General features: G+C 33.5%; 1 protein-coding gene and 1 long non-coding RNA gene across 2 annotated transcripts; both read left to right on the top strand.

Annotated features, from left to right (window-relative positions):
* The first annotated feature begins 674 nt into the window (after window positions 1–674).
* On the top strand, window positions 675–4067 carry LOC139812818 (uncharacterized). The gene is made up of 5 exons (XM_071777913.1): window positions 675–830; window positions 1415–1481; window positions 1595–1630; window positions 2688–3035; window positions 3865–4067. The coding sequence occupies exons 1-5, from the start codon at window positions 675–677 to the stop codon at window positions 4065–4067; spliced, it is 810 nt and encodes a 269-aa protein (XP_071634014.1).
* On the top strand, window positions 4068–16317 carry LOC139812911 (uncharacterized). The gene is made up of 2 exons (XR_011731974.1): window positions 4068–12985; window positions 15806–16317. It is a non-coding gene; the product is annotated as an uncharacterized lncRNA (long non-coding RNA).
* Window positions 16318–18005: the final 1688 nt, after the last annotated feature.

Genomic DNA, 18005 nt, shown 5'->3' with positions numbered 1-18005 from the left:
TGGCAGTTTCTACAATAATAATAAGAAATATTTTTACACAAATAAAGTTTATGTATGTATACTATATTTGTTTTTATTTATGCAGAACATATATTTTTATTAAAATTTTCACATCAGCTGCAAAATATTGCAGTTGAAATGCAGTTGATGTAAAAAAATCTTAATAAGAAAGAATATATGTTATCTTAAAATGATCAAAAACAACTACAACTCCTGCTTATTAGCAACGAGATAAGATTATAAGATATGTTAATTATTTTCTGTTAATTCCGATAAAATTATCGCATGAACCCTGTTAATCTGTCAAATCGTTTAATCTCTTTCGAAAGGACTATTAAATCGTGAATTCTAATACTATCGAATTTATGGTATGCATTGTTTTTTCATCGCGGAATGTATGAGGGACATCGACATGATGGTTTATTATAGAACGCGCTCTAGAATGTACACACACACACTATTTATAGCGTATAAGGAAGGGCTATTTGAATTAGTAAGGAAAAAATCGGATAAAAAATTTTCAAGACAAAAGCTAAAAAGCCCCTCCCTACCTTGTAAATTGAAAAGCTTCTCCCTGTCTTGAAAATTTTTTATCCAACTTTTTCTTTAACTGACTCACATAGCCCCTCCTTATTCCAATCTGTTTTTCAGATGGCTCAAGTTCATTCGCCATAATGTTCCCATGCAAACTTTGCGGCAAGATCTACGCCCGAAAGTCTTCGATGTACACTCATCTACGGCTGTGCGGCCAGGAGCCCAAATTCAGCTGTGTTCTTTGCGGCAGGAGGTTCAAGTACAAACACAGATTACAGTCGCATCTGACGTCGAATGTACACGCTTTACGGTCATGATAACGATTTAATTGCAACAGAAATTATTGACTCAAGAGTGTCCTTTGTATATCGTCAACATTTGTAAACGTTATTTGTATCGTATACTGTTAACATTAATAAAGTTCAGTTCTATTTCGCTAGCAAAAGTTATTTTGTACTAATTGTAAATTCCATGATGCTCACACCATGAATTCTTAAAAAGCATTCCTAACAGATCTATCTTATCATATTATCGTAAAATAAAAGCTCGCTAATTATGTCTTTTCCATTTCTCGTAATAATTCGGTGAAAATTGTGAGCATATGTATAATTATATATTCCCCACCCCCTCCTCTCTTTCTCCCCACTTACATGGAAAGTTAGAAACGTGCAAAATTAATTTGTACGTGAAGAGAATAATTTTAACATTAGATCCCCCTTCCCTTGTAGCGCTTCAGTATGAATTTTGGAATTACGGAATGCATTACATGGATTAAATATAAGTTGCGACAACAAGAGCTTTAGCGAAAGACTCGATTAAAGAATGAACGTCCGTAATACATGTGCAACTTTTTTTCGGCTTAATACGCTTTCATTCACAGAAAACTCGATTCATAATAGACGTGATTACGACCGTAACACATCACGGTCGTGCTAATATCGTTCCGAGTTAAACGCGACGTTTAGCGAGGGGGAGGGAAGAGTGATTTGGTAGCGCAAAAGATTACAACATTTGACTTTCGGCACTAAATACCACGACGATTTTTCTTGTTTTTTTTCAGTCTACTTCCGGAAGGCGTGGGTCTGCTTCCAGTGTGGTAAGCGTTACCTGTGGCGCGGCTCCCTAAAGAACCACATACGGGTGGAATGCGGCAAAGAGCCGGCCTTCAAGTGTCCCGTCTGCGGCAGGAAGTTCAAGCATAAGCATCGCTGGCAGTCGCACGCGAAATGCATGCACAGCATTAAATTGTAACGCGAGAGCCATTTTGTACATAAGGGATTATGTATGCATGTTGTTTAACGACTTGATCGTTACTTCGATTTAATTTGCAAACAAGCTTTTGCGAAAAAAGCACCGTGCGATATTTTTCAGCGAAACGCCAAGGAAGAAACGCAGAAATGTATCGGCAAACTTGATTAAATTCGTACGACACCTAGTGATTAAGAAAGAGAGTGCAGCTTTAAACGAATCTATATTTTCTAATAATGAAATCAGCGAATTTTACAATGCCAATACATTTTGCAGTTAAATTGATACTAGATTTAACAGTTAGGCTTATGTATAGATCAGTATTTGGAGAATCGATAAAGTATTTTTTTGATTTCGAATTTGTATGTGATTTGTTAATCTCCTAACGCACATAATTCCTAAAGTTCCAAATAAAAAATAGTATTTTACAATGATCTTTGCTGTGAAATCCTAAAAACTTCAGCACGAAATAAATGAATAAAATTAAATTCAGAATGATCAGATTGGTTCGTTCATGAGCAAAATCTGAATTCGATATTTAAAGCCAGTACGAGCCAAAGCACGGATGTGCGATAAGATAATAATATTTCTCACTTTTATACTTCTAATGGTTCCATTTTTCCAATTCGATTCCCTGTGCACATAACAGACTCCTCTGATTTTGACTTTGAGATCCTTTTATATCGATCATCCTCAGTGAACTAATTCATTAAGATTAAATTCAAGTATGATGTAATCCATTTATCATATAATGAGTATAGCTAATATAAAGATCTTTAATTTAAATTCAAATCTGCGTTGTTTTTCTTTCACCCGAGACCACCGTGTGTAATTAACAATTTCGCGAAACGAATATGATTTCGCTGATTTACAATATTTTCGCTCACACGAACTTTTATGTGCAGGACTCGCGGTGAGCAAGGTATGGAGCATAACTTCCCATGAGTTCAGAGATACGGACGACTCTTTAAAAGCGAGAGGCTTCAACGACTCCGTGACGTTTCCAACGAATGCGGACTATTCGAATGAACGTCAGATTCTTATATGCAATTTATGTGGTAACGCATATTCGTGGATAAGCAGTTTACGTCGTCATCAATTGCAGTGCGGTAACAAGGAAGCGAAAATCAGTTGTGATTTCTGCGCAAAGAAGTTCTACAGGCGGGACAGACTCAAGGAACACCTGTTTGTGTATCATTCTGACGTGATTTCCGAATGCAGGACTCGGCCTACGCAAGTGACCGAGTATTCAAGTGTGCGAAGATAGAGTTGTGGCCAGATCGAAAAACTTTATGTACATATGCGAATGAACACGAAAATTTAATATATAAACCCGTATTCTCTTTAAATCGTTCTACCAGGTGACGGGGTACATAAGTTTTACAATCGTACGCAATAAATTCTGCAATGCAATGAATATTAAATTCAACGTTAGGCTGACGTTCTTGGATTATAGAGTTATTTGATAAATATTTTTTATTTCGATTTTGTGTGTAATGTGTTAATCTCTTATACGCATATAAGCTTACATATTTTTTTTATATATATTTTTAGTTAAGTAGTAAACTTGTCGTGATTGTGATAGCGCATATTAATATTTTTTTTCGTTATTAGGAACAAATTATTTTTATGTGGCCAACTGTACGGCTCTGCTAAACGCCGCAATTCATTCTTGTCATGTTATTTGTAATACAATATAATAAAATTTTGTTTCCTCATTTCTTAAACAAATTTCTTTTGAGAATTTTTTTGTATGCACAATAGTTTATAGTGCGATTCTTCTCTATAGAATATATTCTTTCCTACACGAGCAATCTCTTGTATTATGCGACAATACTCGATACAGGATGTCAAATATCAAAGTATTGGATACATATATCACGTATCAGAGAAGAAAGATCCCAATTCTAACAACTTATGCGAGAGAGCGACGTGTAAGAACAATGATTATTTATCATAATTATTTAAGATTAGTTCCTGCAACACCTGCAAGACGCATTAAATCGCGCGCTTTCAATGTTGCGATCGAGAAACGCGAGTCGAGAGAACAGCTTAACGATCACCGATAATCTTTCGTTTCAGCGTCTTCCTGGAAATCTAATCGGAAATCCTGGCCCTGCTACCGATGCGGCAAACGATACATGTGGCGGGACTCATTGAAGAAACACCAGCGGGTCGAATGCGGGAAAGATCCCACCTTCGAGTGTCCGATCTGCGGAAGGAAATTCAAGCACAAGCACCGGTGGCAGTCGCACGCCAGACTGATTCATTATATTAATGTATAACCGACCTACGAACTGTTCGATGAATTGTGAAGTGATCAATACGCGCTATCAAAGAATGATGTTCCTATAATCTTCTCTCGTGCTACTTTAACCCGAGAATGCACTCTTTATTAGTTCTTTATTAGTTCTTACTGATTACATTTTTTAAGACGGCCGCGTTCTAAGATCACCCGACCTGTTCGTTTTGTGATTATTTTCCCTAAATTTTTCGTAGATTTTATTATAGTACAAAATATTTTTATCATAAAATATATACGGGAGAAGCGTTTAGACGTCATATAATATTTTAATAGCTTATTTTAGAGATTAATTAGAAAATCCCAATACGCGAATATCGAAGATCACAATAATCTTCGACTTATAAATGATCAAAATTCATTGGCGATATCGCATAAAGTTTGCACGTTTCAAACCTGTATTTATATATATAATTATATATATTTATATATATAAATTATCGATAAATGGATGGATGGGTTACGAAAGATTAGAACAAAAAATTGGCATTAGAAGAATACATACAATTTAATTATCGTCTTTTTTACAAAATAAATTAGAATGCACTATATGATCCTGCCATATCTTTTGGTGTTTTTACTTGCAATATATGTGCATTTGTTAAATCTATGAATATTGTTTTTTTTATTCCATATTAATATTTAACCTTGGAAAGAGAGAAGCAACCTGAGACTTCGAATTCTATTAAAAAAATATTTAAGTTAGAGTAAAGAAGAAAATGAAATAACGCATATTAATTTAGTTTTATTATCAATATTTGTATATAATCTTCTCTTTTCTCTTTTCTTTCTTACCTTTTTTCTCTGCTATCTTCATGAAATGTGAACATCATGGAAAGTAAAATTATTAGCATTCCAAAGATATCTGCATCTTATTTTTATTTTTATTCCTTTGTCTTTTGTTTTTCTTATTCTTCATGATTTGTCTAACTAATAAAAAATTTTTAATTACAATAATAAGAGAAAATATATTTTTAATTACAATTTACTGAAACTGATATTAATAATCACTTCCCCATGATGTTCTATTTGATTGCGTTTTTTGGAAATTTTGTCCCTGCTAAAAAATTTAAGCAATAATAATATCTCTATCAACTTCAGGGAAAATTTCTGTTTTGTAAAGATCACTCTACTACTGCTCGTCATTTTTTACTGAGCATATAGCATGAGATATTTCCCTATCTTTCTTTATTTATTTACATACCTCTGCGAATTTAATTCGCAATTTAATAACACAAATTTCAAACAATTTGCGTAACTCGTAATCATTATTCTGATGCATAATAAGGTACTAAAATTATCAATAAATAATCGAACCGTTCAATGATTACTAATCTATTTCGAGCTTCGCTTATTTATGCTATTTTTATACACACAGTTTTTGATAAACGGTTGCAAATATTCCAAGGTTAAATCTGTCCACTAATCTATTTTAACCCATCCATTTCGAAGCAAGGGATCGGTGATATTCATCATTTGTAATTATAATCTTATTTGATACATATGTCTATTACATCCACACGCAATATATATCTGGCATATAAATGAATTCTCACAGATCCATTACGTCACATTGAAATAAAATATAATTTCTCACTCACCAATACGACGTGTAGCAGCGGAGTTGTAACTATACGTTGAAACCTACGTTGCAATCTGTAACACACGAACACAAGATTCAAATTATAGCAGCGTCCACAAAGTTTAATATTCCGAAAAGTAATTGTTGCATGCGTTAAATAATTATAAATGATCAATTCCATGGATAACAAATAACAGATACTCACCCCATGGTTGCTCCGCTGTTGCCCGATGCCTCTCCCAGGCCTCTCCCTCCTCTCAGATTTCTTCTTGCACTCACTCGCGAGAAATACACAATTAATTACGACGCACAGCAACGGAGTTGTACCTAGGTTCCAATCTGTAACACACGACCACAAAATTCAAATTATAGCAGCGTCCACAAAGTTTAATAATCCGAAAAATAATCGTTGCATTAAATAATTATAAACGACCAATTTTATAGGTAACAAATAATAGATTGTTACCCCGTGGTTGCTCCGTCGTCGCCCGATGCCTCTCCCAGGCCTCTCCCTCCTCTCAGATTTGTTCGTTGCACTCGCGAGAAATGCTTGCACATTTAATTACGACGCGCAGTTACTCTTTAAACGACACTCCCGACGTTAAAATTCGACTCGCGACTTTAAACGACACTCCCGATGTTGAAATCCAATACGCGCAATACTAACGACACTCGAGCCTGACGTAAAAATCCGCTCACGAAGGGATGACGTGGAAAAAAAACGATCGCGCGCGAAACTGTAAGCTTCTTTTATTACTTTTTTTAAAAGGTAGACTAACCCAGCATTCCGATCTCTGTTTCGACCCTGTCGATCCCGTACTCACGGAAATCTCGCGAATCTCTGAAAGTTTCATCCTGATATACCGCACGATGTAATAAGATCGCGTCAATGTCCAATTTAAAGCGAAAATCGTTGAAACCTTTCGAAATGTACAGCCGAAATTCTATACTGCACCTTCTATCGTATCCGTTTGGAACGGCAAAGCTCGCGAAGTACGCGGTACGCGAGAGCAATTAAACGATCAGTACGTACATACATCATGGCGTCTTTCGTTCGAAAATCACTAGACAATTACTAGACAATTCATACATCCCTCCGTGCTCTCGAAAGGAGACGGCGCGGCGTCGACATCTCATTCGTCTCGACGCGAAGTTCAAGTCGTGGGATATATATATCTAACTAATCATCGCGGCTTCCCTCCATTCGAAAATCACTAACAATAGGTTAATCGCCAGACGATTCATACACGACTGCCGTGCTCTCGTTTCGAAAAAAGACGGTACTTATCTCAATCTCGTCTCGGCGCGGCGAGAGACTCAACTCGCGCCGACGACATAAACTCGATATTTATTCGTGCACGCATGTGTGTTCGAATCCATGCACTCGTCGAAATAAAGAAATAAAAGTCCCCCGTAAATGAAAGTGAGTGTATGATTCCCCGGGGTCGCCGGCTCCCCGTGTCGCTACGATTTCTATCTTCGAATAAATCACGCGGAATATGTCTCTTAAAGAGTCGGTGTACGTCTTATCAATTGAGAGAGTCGGTCAATTACGCGGATCGCTAAATGCTAGTTAACAGGGAACAGGGAACGATCGTGTTTGAAACGGGAATAATATTACCACACTCAGAGCGGCACGCGCCTCTCACCTCTGCCTCTCCGCTCGAGCGTCGTTGTGCGAATGATGAGTGCGTAGCGGCGCGGCGCGGGGTGGCCGGGGGAGGGCGACACGGCCGCGGGGCGCGGCAACTTTTTTTGTACACACTCGGCGCGCTGTTCGGTAATTTCGGCGCGTAACGGCACTTTTTAAAATATATTCACGCTAAATATCGCGCGTTTCAGATTAATTTCCATCAACGGACTACTGTCGCAAAGTTTAACGTATCGTACGTTAATTAAAGAGTAAAATTCACTCGTATCCTGACCGAAAAAGTATTACTCTTTAAATTTAAATTTAATGTTTAATTTAATATCTACATCTCTCTAATTTATTTTTATCGTGATCGAAAAATGCATTACTTTTAAAATTTAGATTTAATATTTCATTTAATATATCTTTTGAAATGGAGCGATTAATCATTTGAATTCATTATTCAAGAATGATTATGTTAATCATTAAAAAAGAATTACATTATTTGCGTGTAACGCAGTTAAAATTTGCTACTGTTATATTAATGTCAGCTAAATAATTGGTTGCTGCATAAAAGAAAGCGAAAAATAAAATCAGCTGAGATGTAAAAATCGATATTATTATTTATAAAAGATAATAGAAAAGAAATCGACATATAAATAAACATAGTTATGAACCTGTACGCGCAAACTTTACGCGATATCAATTTTAATCAGTATAAATGAAAAATACTATATCTTCAATTTTTTTTTAATTAGGATTTTTAATTCAGTCTAATTAATCTCCAAAATAATTAAAGTACTATTCAGTGATTCGTTTTTACATACATATACTTCATTTATACATATTTGATAACATTGTAATTAATAAATAACGAAGAACGTACGGCGCTTTTTCGATTTTTTTTTAATATAATTGTTCCTGTAATTTTTTCGTTATTAATCTTCCTGTCATTACTTAAATCGGAATATTCTCTTGTAAATACGAAAACTAATCTAAAAATACGAAATATAAAATCGCAATACTGTCGAAAATGTAATTGCAAATAATATTCATGTTTGCTTTCTGAGACAGTTTATATAATTGAAATTATAAAAAGTGGACATGCACTTGAGCAGCGTAAAACAGTGTAAATAAAATATTTCAAAAATATTTCGTGTGTGCAAAAATCTTTTTTTCCTTTATATATCCTACAGCCAATTTTTATGATAATATATTTGTTTATTACAGTTATTCGCATATGCGTATGTGGATATGCGTTATAAGATTTGATTTATTTTCCAGAATTTATGTTCTTTCTCTCAATCTTATTTTAGACGATTTATAATTTATGCCAGAATGTGGAATTCTATTTGTACTTTTTTTCCGTGTAATACGAAAAATTTTTGAAGAATAAGAATACACATATATATACTGTATATTAAATTAAACACATACATAAAAGTACAGGCCATCACAAATTATAAATAGAATTGTATTCTGACGTGAATAAATCTAACGTGAATTATAGATTGTCTAAAATGGGCTTTATTTACGATATATTTTAGCATTCTGTAAATAGAATGCATTTTGAGAATTATTTTGAGAACACAAATGTCTAAAATTATTATGTTTCTATATTTATCCTATTTATACGATACAGGTATTCAATTCGCAAATTTACAATCAAATTCATTAATAATTGATAATTGCGCTAAAATCTCTATGGGCCGATATCATAGTCTCCGATTAAGGTGATCCTCCAATTAAACTCACTCTTCGTTTCTTTCTAGGGGGACAGTTAGAAAAAGATGCAGAGTGAGTTTAATCGGAAGATTACGTTAATCGGAGACTGTGATATCGGCCCTATTCTTCTATATTGATCGCGTAGGGTAAACTCGGGTAAGATGGGGATAGGGAAAAGATGGCCAACCTATGTTCTTTCAATCTATTAGCTCGCCATGAAACATCGAATGAACATGAGTTGGCCATCTTTCCTGTATGGCCATCTTACCCGAGTTTACCCTATATTTGCATTTGTCGTTTGAAAGTCTTACTAACCGGAAGTCACTGTCACTTTCAGGGAACGAGAACAACAAGAAATTAAACTTCGAATGTACGATGGCGGCTCTGGTGATTTGCCCGGATTGCGGAAGAACTTGCCAAAACGTTCATCTACTACGCAGAGAATGCTTGAAGGAACGCAAATTTATCTGTTCAATATGCTCTAAAGCCTTCAGACGGAAGTATGATTTGCAAAGACATATGATATGCATACACAATTTGACAAATTGAACTAACAGCTCGTCGTCGATCAAAACGGCTCTCAAACTTAAACGGAGCGTGTTAGCTTTATTTTTATTATGTGAAGAAATAAATATTTGCTACACTTTGTATCTAACAAAACGAAATAAACTCCCTATAATCCTGAAATTTGTTTCAATGGTTAAGTTTTTCTCCCAGACACAATGAAAAATGCATATCACTCGTAAACTATAAATCTGACATTACAGTAAATAACTATAGTCATATACACACAGTATATGCAGTTATCTAAAAGTAAAAAGTATTATTTCATTTAAAATATAAGCATTTTTTTAATTACAATGTTTATTAATATTATTGAGATATTATTCGCGAAAAGAGTAACTTGTAGGTACGAAAAAGATAGTTAGCATTTTATTTGTAAAATTAGACAAATTATATTTTGTCACTAATGCATACTTTCATACATGGATATTCTTAAATTCTTAAATAAATTAAAACTATATTAAATATCTATCATATTTTTTTCTCCCGCAATGTTTCAAGCAAATAAACTTAAGTACATCTTACTGAAACTTCTGCAGTAAAGTTAAAAGGCTCAAACTCTTTTTTTTATTTGTCTGCTTTCATTGTCAGTGCGGCAGCCAGTTAGCCATAAAACAACCGTAAATGTTCCTTATTTTACATCGCTGCCGATTTAATCTTCTACGCTTTTCTGTTTTACTTTTCAGTCCCGAGACTGATCGTGAAGAAGATAGAGAAGCTGCAGTACGCGAAGAAGCCGATGATCTACAAATGCACGAGATGCACCAAGAGTTATCAATTGGAAACGTCCTTGCGAAGACATCAGAGATTGGAGTGCGGCATTGAGCCCAAGCACGAATGCCTGATGTGTGGCAAGAAATTCACGTATAAATTCATGCTAACTCACCATTTGGTGTCCTGCAAGAAAAAGACAGCTTCGAAAGAAATGTTTTAGATGAATCGATACGACTCTCTCGATATGACGGCTGTGTTATAATTTGCGAAGAGAATGGAAAGTTATTTTGTTTCTATGTATACGAGAGATATTTAATGCTTGCCTAGACAGAATTGTACCTATTGGCAAACTGCGTTAATTAAATCTCGAGTGATTTTTTTCTAGATTATTATGTTGTTTCAAAAATTATTATTTATTAATTAATGTTAGCGCTAATCGGTCAGTGCAATTTCGACGTATTACAGCATTATTCCAAGGTTGTAATTCGAATTAATCCTATGTCATTAAATCACGGAATGACGATTGAAAGCGAAAAAGAAAATTTATTTTGAAACTAATATTTTTCATGATTAGGACTTTCCAAAATCCTATTATTAAGTTCGTAATGCTGACAATTTGCTGTCACTGTGTAATATCAAACTGATTCAAGAAAATATTATGTATTTGTTAAATACAACTTGCTTATTTCTAAAAGAATCCTAAGCTTAAAGAATTTTTATTTATATTGTTAAAGAGAATTTCTTATTATACAGAAAGCAATTATGAGTTATGCTACGGTTATCAAGATGCAATGTATCTGTAATATGTTGTATTAAAATGCAATGATTCATTCAAGCAAGTCTCTTATTTTACATAAGAACAGATTTTTAGACTTTATAATATAATAAATCTTGTTTGTCACGTACGATCGATATCGTATATTTCTTTAGACTTAAAACGTATACATATATATGTTGGATTTTTATGTGTTTTTGACGCAGACCAGATAAAGAATTTACTAGATTTTTATTTATTAGGGTAGGATACCAAGAATCAAATAATAAACGTTTGCCGTTTCAGATAGATTTCTTTTTTGATTAGAATGTATATACAATTATTTAAAAATCAAAGACTTCAAGAAAGAAAAAGCGTTTGTAGTTCCATTATATGTAATATCTTTATACAAACGTATAAATGATATGCAAACACTGGCTGGTTTCAGCAGAACGTTTATTTTGCAACTGTTGGAAGTTTTTTTAGTTCAGATTGGATTATTCTTTTAGATCTAGAGGAATAATCCAATTTGAGCTCAGAAAACGTCCAACAGTTGCAAAATAAACGTTCTACTGAACGTGGCCACTGTTTTTAAACAATACAATAAACTATTTAAAAAAATAGTTTTCATTTCTTGTTGTATAAATTAAAACTGAATTCACACAATACGAAGCTAAATGTACATTTACATTAATAAATAAACCAAAAATCTATTTATCAATAATGTTGTAATAAAATTTCATATGTTAATTACGTTTGATAAATTATTCCTTCCCTTGACGTTTTAAATAAATAATATATAAACATAATAACAAATGACGAATTCTACTTTGCATAAAAATCCGCATCAGCATGCCTTACTCTTTTTTTTATCTCACCTTCACCTTATTTTCTTCTCCCCTCTTCTTTCGTAATTTATCTCTTCTGCATCATCGCACTTCCATCAATGACATTCCTTTATAGCTTATGTAAATTAAATTTTAGCAATACTCTGATCAAAACTTTTCCGGTCGGAAGTGGAACTCCCTAACTGCACGAACTTAATCACTGCAATGCTTACCAGACACTGGCAATATAATGGATGAAGTGATGAAATGGATTAATCATTAATCATTCATTAAATACTCATAATGAATAAATTGCCGATGATAATCCGCCGTAATTCTTGATATTTTATAAGTTTATTTTGTTCCATTTTTTTTTATTTTAGAGGATATAGTTACACTCTAATCACAGTATAATCATACCCACTAGCGACACTGAACGTTTTTAGTGAGTTCCAATTCCGTACATTTAGGGATATGGCGGCCTGTATGTATAACAAAGAGAAAGATACTTCGCTCTCTTTCTCTCTTGTACGTTCGTACCATCCAGACGATGGCGGCGAGTGTGCCGACGCTCAATGTCGCTATTGAATATGGTTATATACTGTGCTCTAATCTTCCTATCTATTTTACATTTTTCAATGACAAAACAAAATTTCCGTAATTGTGTGTAAGTTACTCTCCGCAAATTGTGTTCTCCTGGATTACTTTCGCAGTTCTTGAAATTATTTTTAATCAGGCTGCAGAAAGAAATTGATGACCGAAACTGCGTATAACCTCTGGATCTTTAATTGACTTTACATTATCAGAAATTCATTAAAGATGAAAGAAATCGTAGTTCGGTTGGTCTATCCATATTTTTAGCTAAAGTCATTTTGATTCGATCTCTATTTCCGGTTCGGGGGAGCATTGCGATTACGACGTAGCGTCAAACAAATTGCAAACAAATTGTCTAACCACATTGTCCTCTCGTTGCAGGTCTTCTGGCGCAGATGCTGCTGCAGGACGAAAGCGAGTGGAGCCCACGTGGAGCGAGTGGATCATCGTACAAGATGCCCAGAGACGCCCGAAAGAAGAGCCCGGGCGAGGCCAAGTACGTGTGCAACAGGTGCGGGAAAATGTACAAGGCTACGACTTCGTTAAGCCGTCACAAGCGACTTGAATGCGGTGTCGTGCCCTGCGAGGTATGCCCTATCTGCGGCCGCAGATTCAAGCACAGATTCGTCTTAAACGCCCACATCGTCGGCTGCGAGAGGAGAATGAATCAGACGATACAGAAGAAGGATTACGATTAAAGGCCGCGTTAATCAACGACGAAGGGAGAACGAGAGCGAGATTGATTACGAAGTGAAGACGATGATCAACAAATTATCTAGAGTGATCCATGGAACTGGTGGAAATATTTTTCATCGACGCGATGTACTTTCGAAATAACTGTAATTAAAAATGCAAGCAATTTCATGCAAAACAGATACTTATTTACTATTATAATGTAAGATGAACGTATATCCCAAGACAAATTGCAAATGTTATATCTTAACTTTACTAGAAGAGTAAAATAATAATTTTAAAAGATATGAGTTTAAATTTCAAAAGTCGAATCGAATAAAAATGCGAGAAGAGGTGCCCTTTAAATTCTCACAAACGCTCCGGTATTTTTACTTCTACACGCGAAAATCTCTTTCGTTTAGTCTACATAATAAAACTTTTATCATATTTCTCTATTAATGAATATTATAATTAAGAATGGATATACGGATTTACACGTCTGAATTCGTAAGATAAATGACCGTTTTGCGAGAAACGTTTGTTACGTATATATTTCGACACATATTTATGATACAGGCGATACAGCCATAATGTATTTAATCTTTTATCATTTGTGGAGTTTAGTCATAAAAATAGTCATACATAATATATAGTCAACTGTTAATCCAAGCCAAACGAATATTGTTATTTTGACACAGACGATATCGTCCATGCTATCCAATTCGCTTCGCGAATGAATGAATGTTGCAAATATATACTTCCTATTTTTTATTATACAATAAAATTCTGGTAATAACTCGATGCATTAACGCGTAACCTGTACGTATTATACATATGGAGAACATAAAATTGTTCAAACACACACTCATTAATGTTTTAATTTATCATAAATTATATCATTTATTATTTTTTATGATTTGCGAATACAATGGTTTTGCGATTAACACAAAAATTTTAATCAAAAATCAACTATGACTGTCAGCGAAATAACAATTTCCCAACTTTAAGTTCCCAATCATTACTTATCTGTTTTGTGCCGTATTCTTATCCGCATTATTCAATCTAATTTGTTTTCATAAGCTTTATTTTGATCATAGAGAGCACGGTTCTCAATCCCAGTAGTATTATTTTTTATACTCTATATGTTTTTTACATCCTAATCTAAATATGAAACGAAATTATCATTCTTACCTGTTTGTTTTAATTAATTGTACAATGATAAATAAACGCTTTTTTGGAGCATAAAAGTTGATCAATCTTTTTTCCTTATAATTTTTGACAACGTAATATTTTGTTGAAAATATATACATAATATATTGTTGCTATTTAAAATGAAAAATTATTCTTTTATGTAAATATTCTTTACATAATTTTTAATAATGAATATTTTGCATATAATTTTTATGATTGATTTTAATTTACTCATCACTAAGGGATATTTAAAAATCATTAATTTAGGTATTTCTGAGATCCGCATACAAAATTGTTGAATGGCTTTTGTATATAATTGTCTCTGTGCTATGCTTTAATACTTCGTTAAATTCTAATATTGCTTTATTATAATATACTTGGCTTATATTATATAGCGAATTAGCAGAAAGTTGTTTTATCTCACTTCAAATCTACGTTATTTCGTTTTTCTTCTTTTATTTGAAAACACCATATTTTTGTAATCAGTAACGTCACAAAACGATCTACTGATTTACAGCTTTTCCGCTCACACCAATTTTATCGTCAAGACTCAACTAATGCTTGTTTTCTTATAGATATTTTTTTAAAGATGCGGATGACTTATTCTTTAGAAACTTTACGACTCTGCGATATTTTCAATGAACAGAGAAAATCCGAATACAGTAAGATTTTCACGTGTAGCTTATGCGGTAACGAGTACAAGCTATTAACCAGTATACGTCATCAATCAGTCTGGATGAACAAACAAAAAAAGTGCGAATTCTGCTTAAAAAAGTTTCATAAGTAAAGGAAAACTTTTGAAGCATTTGTTTGTATCAATTGTATCACTCGAAATTGATTTCTGAGTGTGAAACTTGGCTTGACGAAAGTGTTAATTGGGAGAAAATCATATATAGAAGCCTGGTTCGAGATTGGGGATCACTTAACGCTTTATGTATATGCACGACGAAAATTTAATAAATAATTAGATAAGATGTGTGTGTCAGTGCGTGTATGTGTAATCTACATGTAGTTAGAACACTTCGATTTTGATTACATGAAAGACTTTTTGAATGTCGCAATGGAATGATTGATTATTAATACGATCAATATGTTTTTATATTGTATACATTAAGCGTTAAGAGAGACAAACTTATTAGCATTTAGAGACCGATCCAAATAGTCGAATATTATAAAACATTATTGAAATAAAAATTTCATTTAAAATACTATTGTATACATCTTGTCCATATGCGACTTAACAACTGATTTTCTTCATAAAAGAAGTAAATTATTAGGAGATTAAATCCATAATGTAAAAATTAATGCTCATTGCAATACATTTGAATGAGTGTTAATTGATTTAATTTAATCGATTCGTTTACTGAATGTCTAATTGATTTCACTTGACCTTAATATTTGCATGATTATACTAATATTATAACGTCATCGATTGCGCGAGAGTAACGAAATCTTTTCGATATTCCAGACGGCGACCTGATGAACGAGGATAACAAATTTAAACTGGAAGCTATCTATCCGAATACATCTTCACAGTTCGTAAATTGTGGCCAACTGACGCTTCCGCAAGAGCATATATGCGGCGAGTGCGGCAAGGGGTATAAATGGAGGGAGAATCTGTACCGGCATCAAAGACTGGAGTGCGGCAAGCTGCCTACGTTGCGTTGCAAAATCTGCATGAAAATGTTCTACCGTCGATACGAATTAACCAATCATTTGAAAATGAAACATCACAAAGCGTAATCAATTCTCCCGCGTTGGAGATGTTTATCAGAAGTATCAATGTAATTAATTCTCCCACGGCGAATACTTTTTATCGAGTAGAAATATAGAGATATTAGTTTTTCTTATATTTTCTTTTGACGCGATTATTGTAGAATTTGTTATATTTTTGCGATTGTCCTATATACTGACGAAATAACATGTATCTGCATCTTGTATAGACATTATCTCGAAATAAAGCAATCTACGGAAAACACATTCTGATTAAGAGGCTATTCCATTATAATTGTTTTATTTTGCTACATCTCTCTCTTAATCTGTTTCATACTATATTATCAGATTGTGTTTATATAATGACAAAACATTATCATACAATATCAGCAATTATTGAACTTGAAAATATAAGATATTAGCAAAACAGACATTTATTTATTATGTAACTTGTCTCTTTGCGAATCTATCAATAAAGTAATACTATTAAAAAAAATAATGATTGAACATTATACTGTGTTCCTATTATTTTCCTGCTTTTCTCTCATTATAAATGTTATCCATTGTATGACATTACGTTTATTATTCATTCGAGGCTCTGCAATTTTAGAGCCGTCGCATCAACGTGTATGTACGTATCATACACATGGAGAATATAAAATTGTTAAAACACATACTCATTAATGTTTTAATTTATCATTTATAATTTTTTATGATTCGCGAATACAACGGTTTGATGAACATTTTAATCAAAAATAAACGATGACTATCAGCAAAATAACAATAATTCCACACCTTTTAAGTTCACAATCATTGCTTATTTGTTTTGTGCCGTATTCTGATTTGCATTTAATCTAATTTATTTATTTTCATAAGTTTTATTCTAATCATTATAGAGAAGCGTGCAGCTTATGCGGTAACGAGTACAAGTTATTAAGCAGTTTACGTTCATCAATCAGTGCGGATGAACAAGGAGATGAAGAAGTCCGAATTGCGCATAAAGAAGTTCCATGAGCGGAACAGAAGAAAAACTTAGGAACACACTTGTTTACATCACTCAATGTTACACTCGAAATTGATTTCCGAGTGTAAAACTTGGCTTGACGAAAGTACGTGTTAATTGGGAGAAGATAATATAGAAGCCCGATTCGATATTTGGAGATCACTTAACGCTTTATGTATATATGCAAATTTAATAGATATCATTAGATAAGATGTGCGTGTGTGTGAGATCTACATGTAGTTAAAACACTTCAATTTTGATTACATGAGAGATTTTATGAATGTTGCAATGAACAATTGATTATTAGTACGATCAATATGTTTTTATACTGTATACATTAAGCATTAAGAGAGACAAACTTAGCATTTAGAAACCGGTCCAAATAGTCGAGTATTATAAAATATTATTAAAAGTTTATTTAAAATATTATTGTATGTGTGACAAAATGTATTGTACATGTTGTCCATATATGACTTAACAACTGATTTCCTCTGTGAAAGAAGTAAATGATTACAAAATTAAATCTATAATGTAAAAATTAATACTCATTGCGATGCATTCGGTTGAGTGTTAATTGATTTAATTTAATCGATTCGTTTACTGAGCGTCTTGTTGATTTAACTTAATATCAATATTTATATAATTGTATTAACATCATCGATTTCGCCAGAGTAACAAAATCTTTTCCATATTCCAGACGTATTCCTGATGAACGAGGATAACAAATTTAAACTGGACGGTATCCATCTCAATACATCCCGACAGTTCGTAAATCGTGGCCAATCGTTTCCGCAAGAGCATATATGCGGCGAGTGCGGCAAGGGATATAAATGGATGGATAATCTGCGCCGGCATCAAAGACTGGAGTGCGGCAAGCTGCCTAAGTGGCATTGCGAAATCTGCATGAAAATGTTCTACCGTCGATACGAATATACCAAGCATTTGAAATTAA

This window comes from Temnothorax longispinosus, chromosome 5, assembly GCF_030848805.1.
Source record: "Temnothorax longispinosus isolate EJ_2023e chromosome 5, Tlon_JGU_v1, whole genome shotgun sequence".
NCBI classification, from domain to species: domain Eukaryota; kingdom Metazoa; phylum Arthropoda; class Insecta; order Hymenoptera; family Formicidae; genus Temnothorax; species Temnothorax longispinosus.
The sequence above is the reverse complement of the archived record's forward strand: the minus strand, read 5'-3'. Positions and strand labels throughout refer to the sequence as shown.

What these genes read in the sequence shown, in the direction of transcription:
- LOC139812818 (XM_071777913.1), top strand. Translation starts at nt 675, where the DNA reads ATGTTCCCATGCAAACTTTGCGGCAAGATCTACGCCCGAAAGTCTTCG. An exon ending in TCGTGCTAATATCGTTCCGA is followed by an intron (nt 1,482 to 1,594) that starts GTTAAACGCGAC and finishes GTTTTTTTTCAG; the next exon opens with TCTACTTCCGGAAGGCGTGG. An exon ending in GTGGGTCTGCTTCCAGTGTG is followed by an intron (nt 1,631 to 2,687) that starts GTAAGCGTTACC and finishes TTTTATGTGCAG; the next exon opens with GACTCGCGGTGAGCAAGGTA.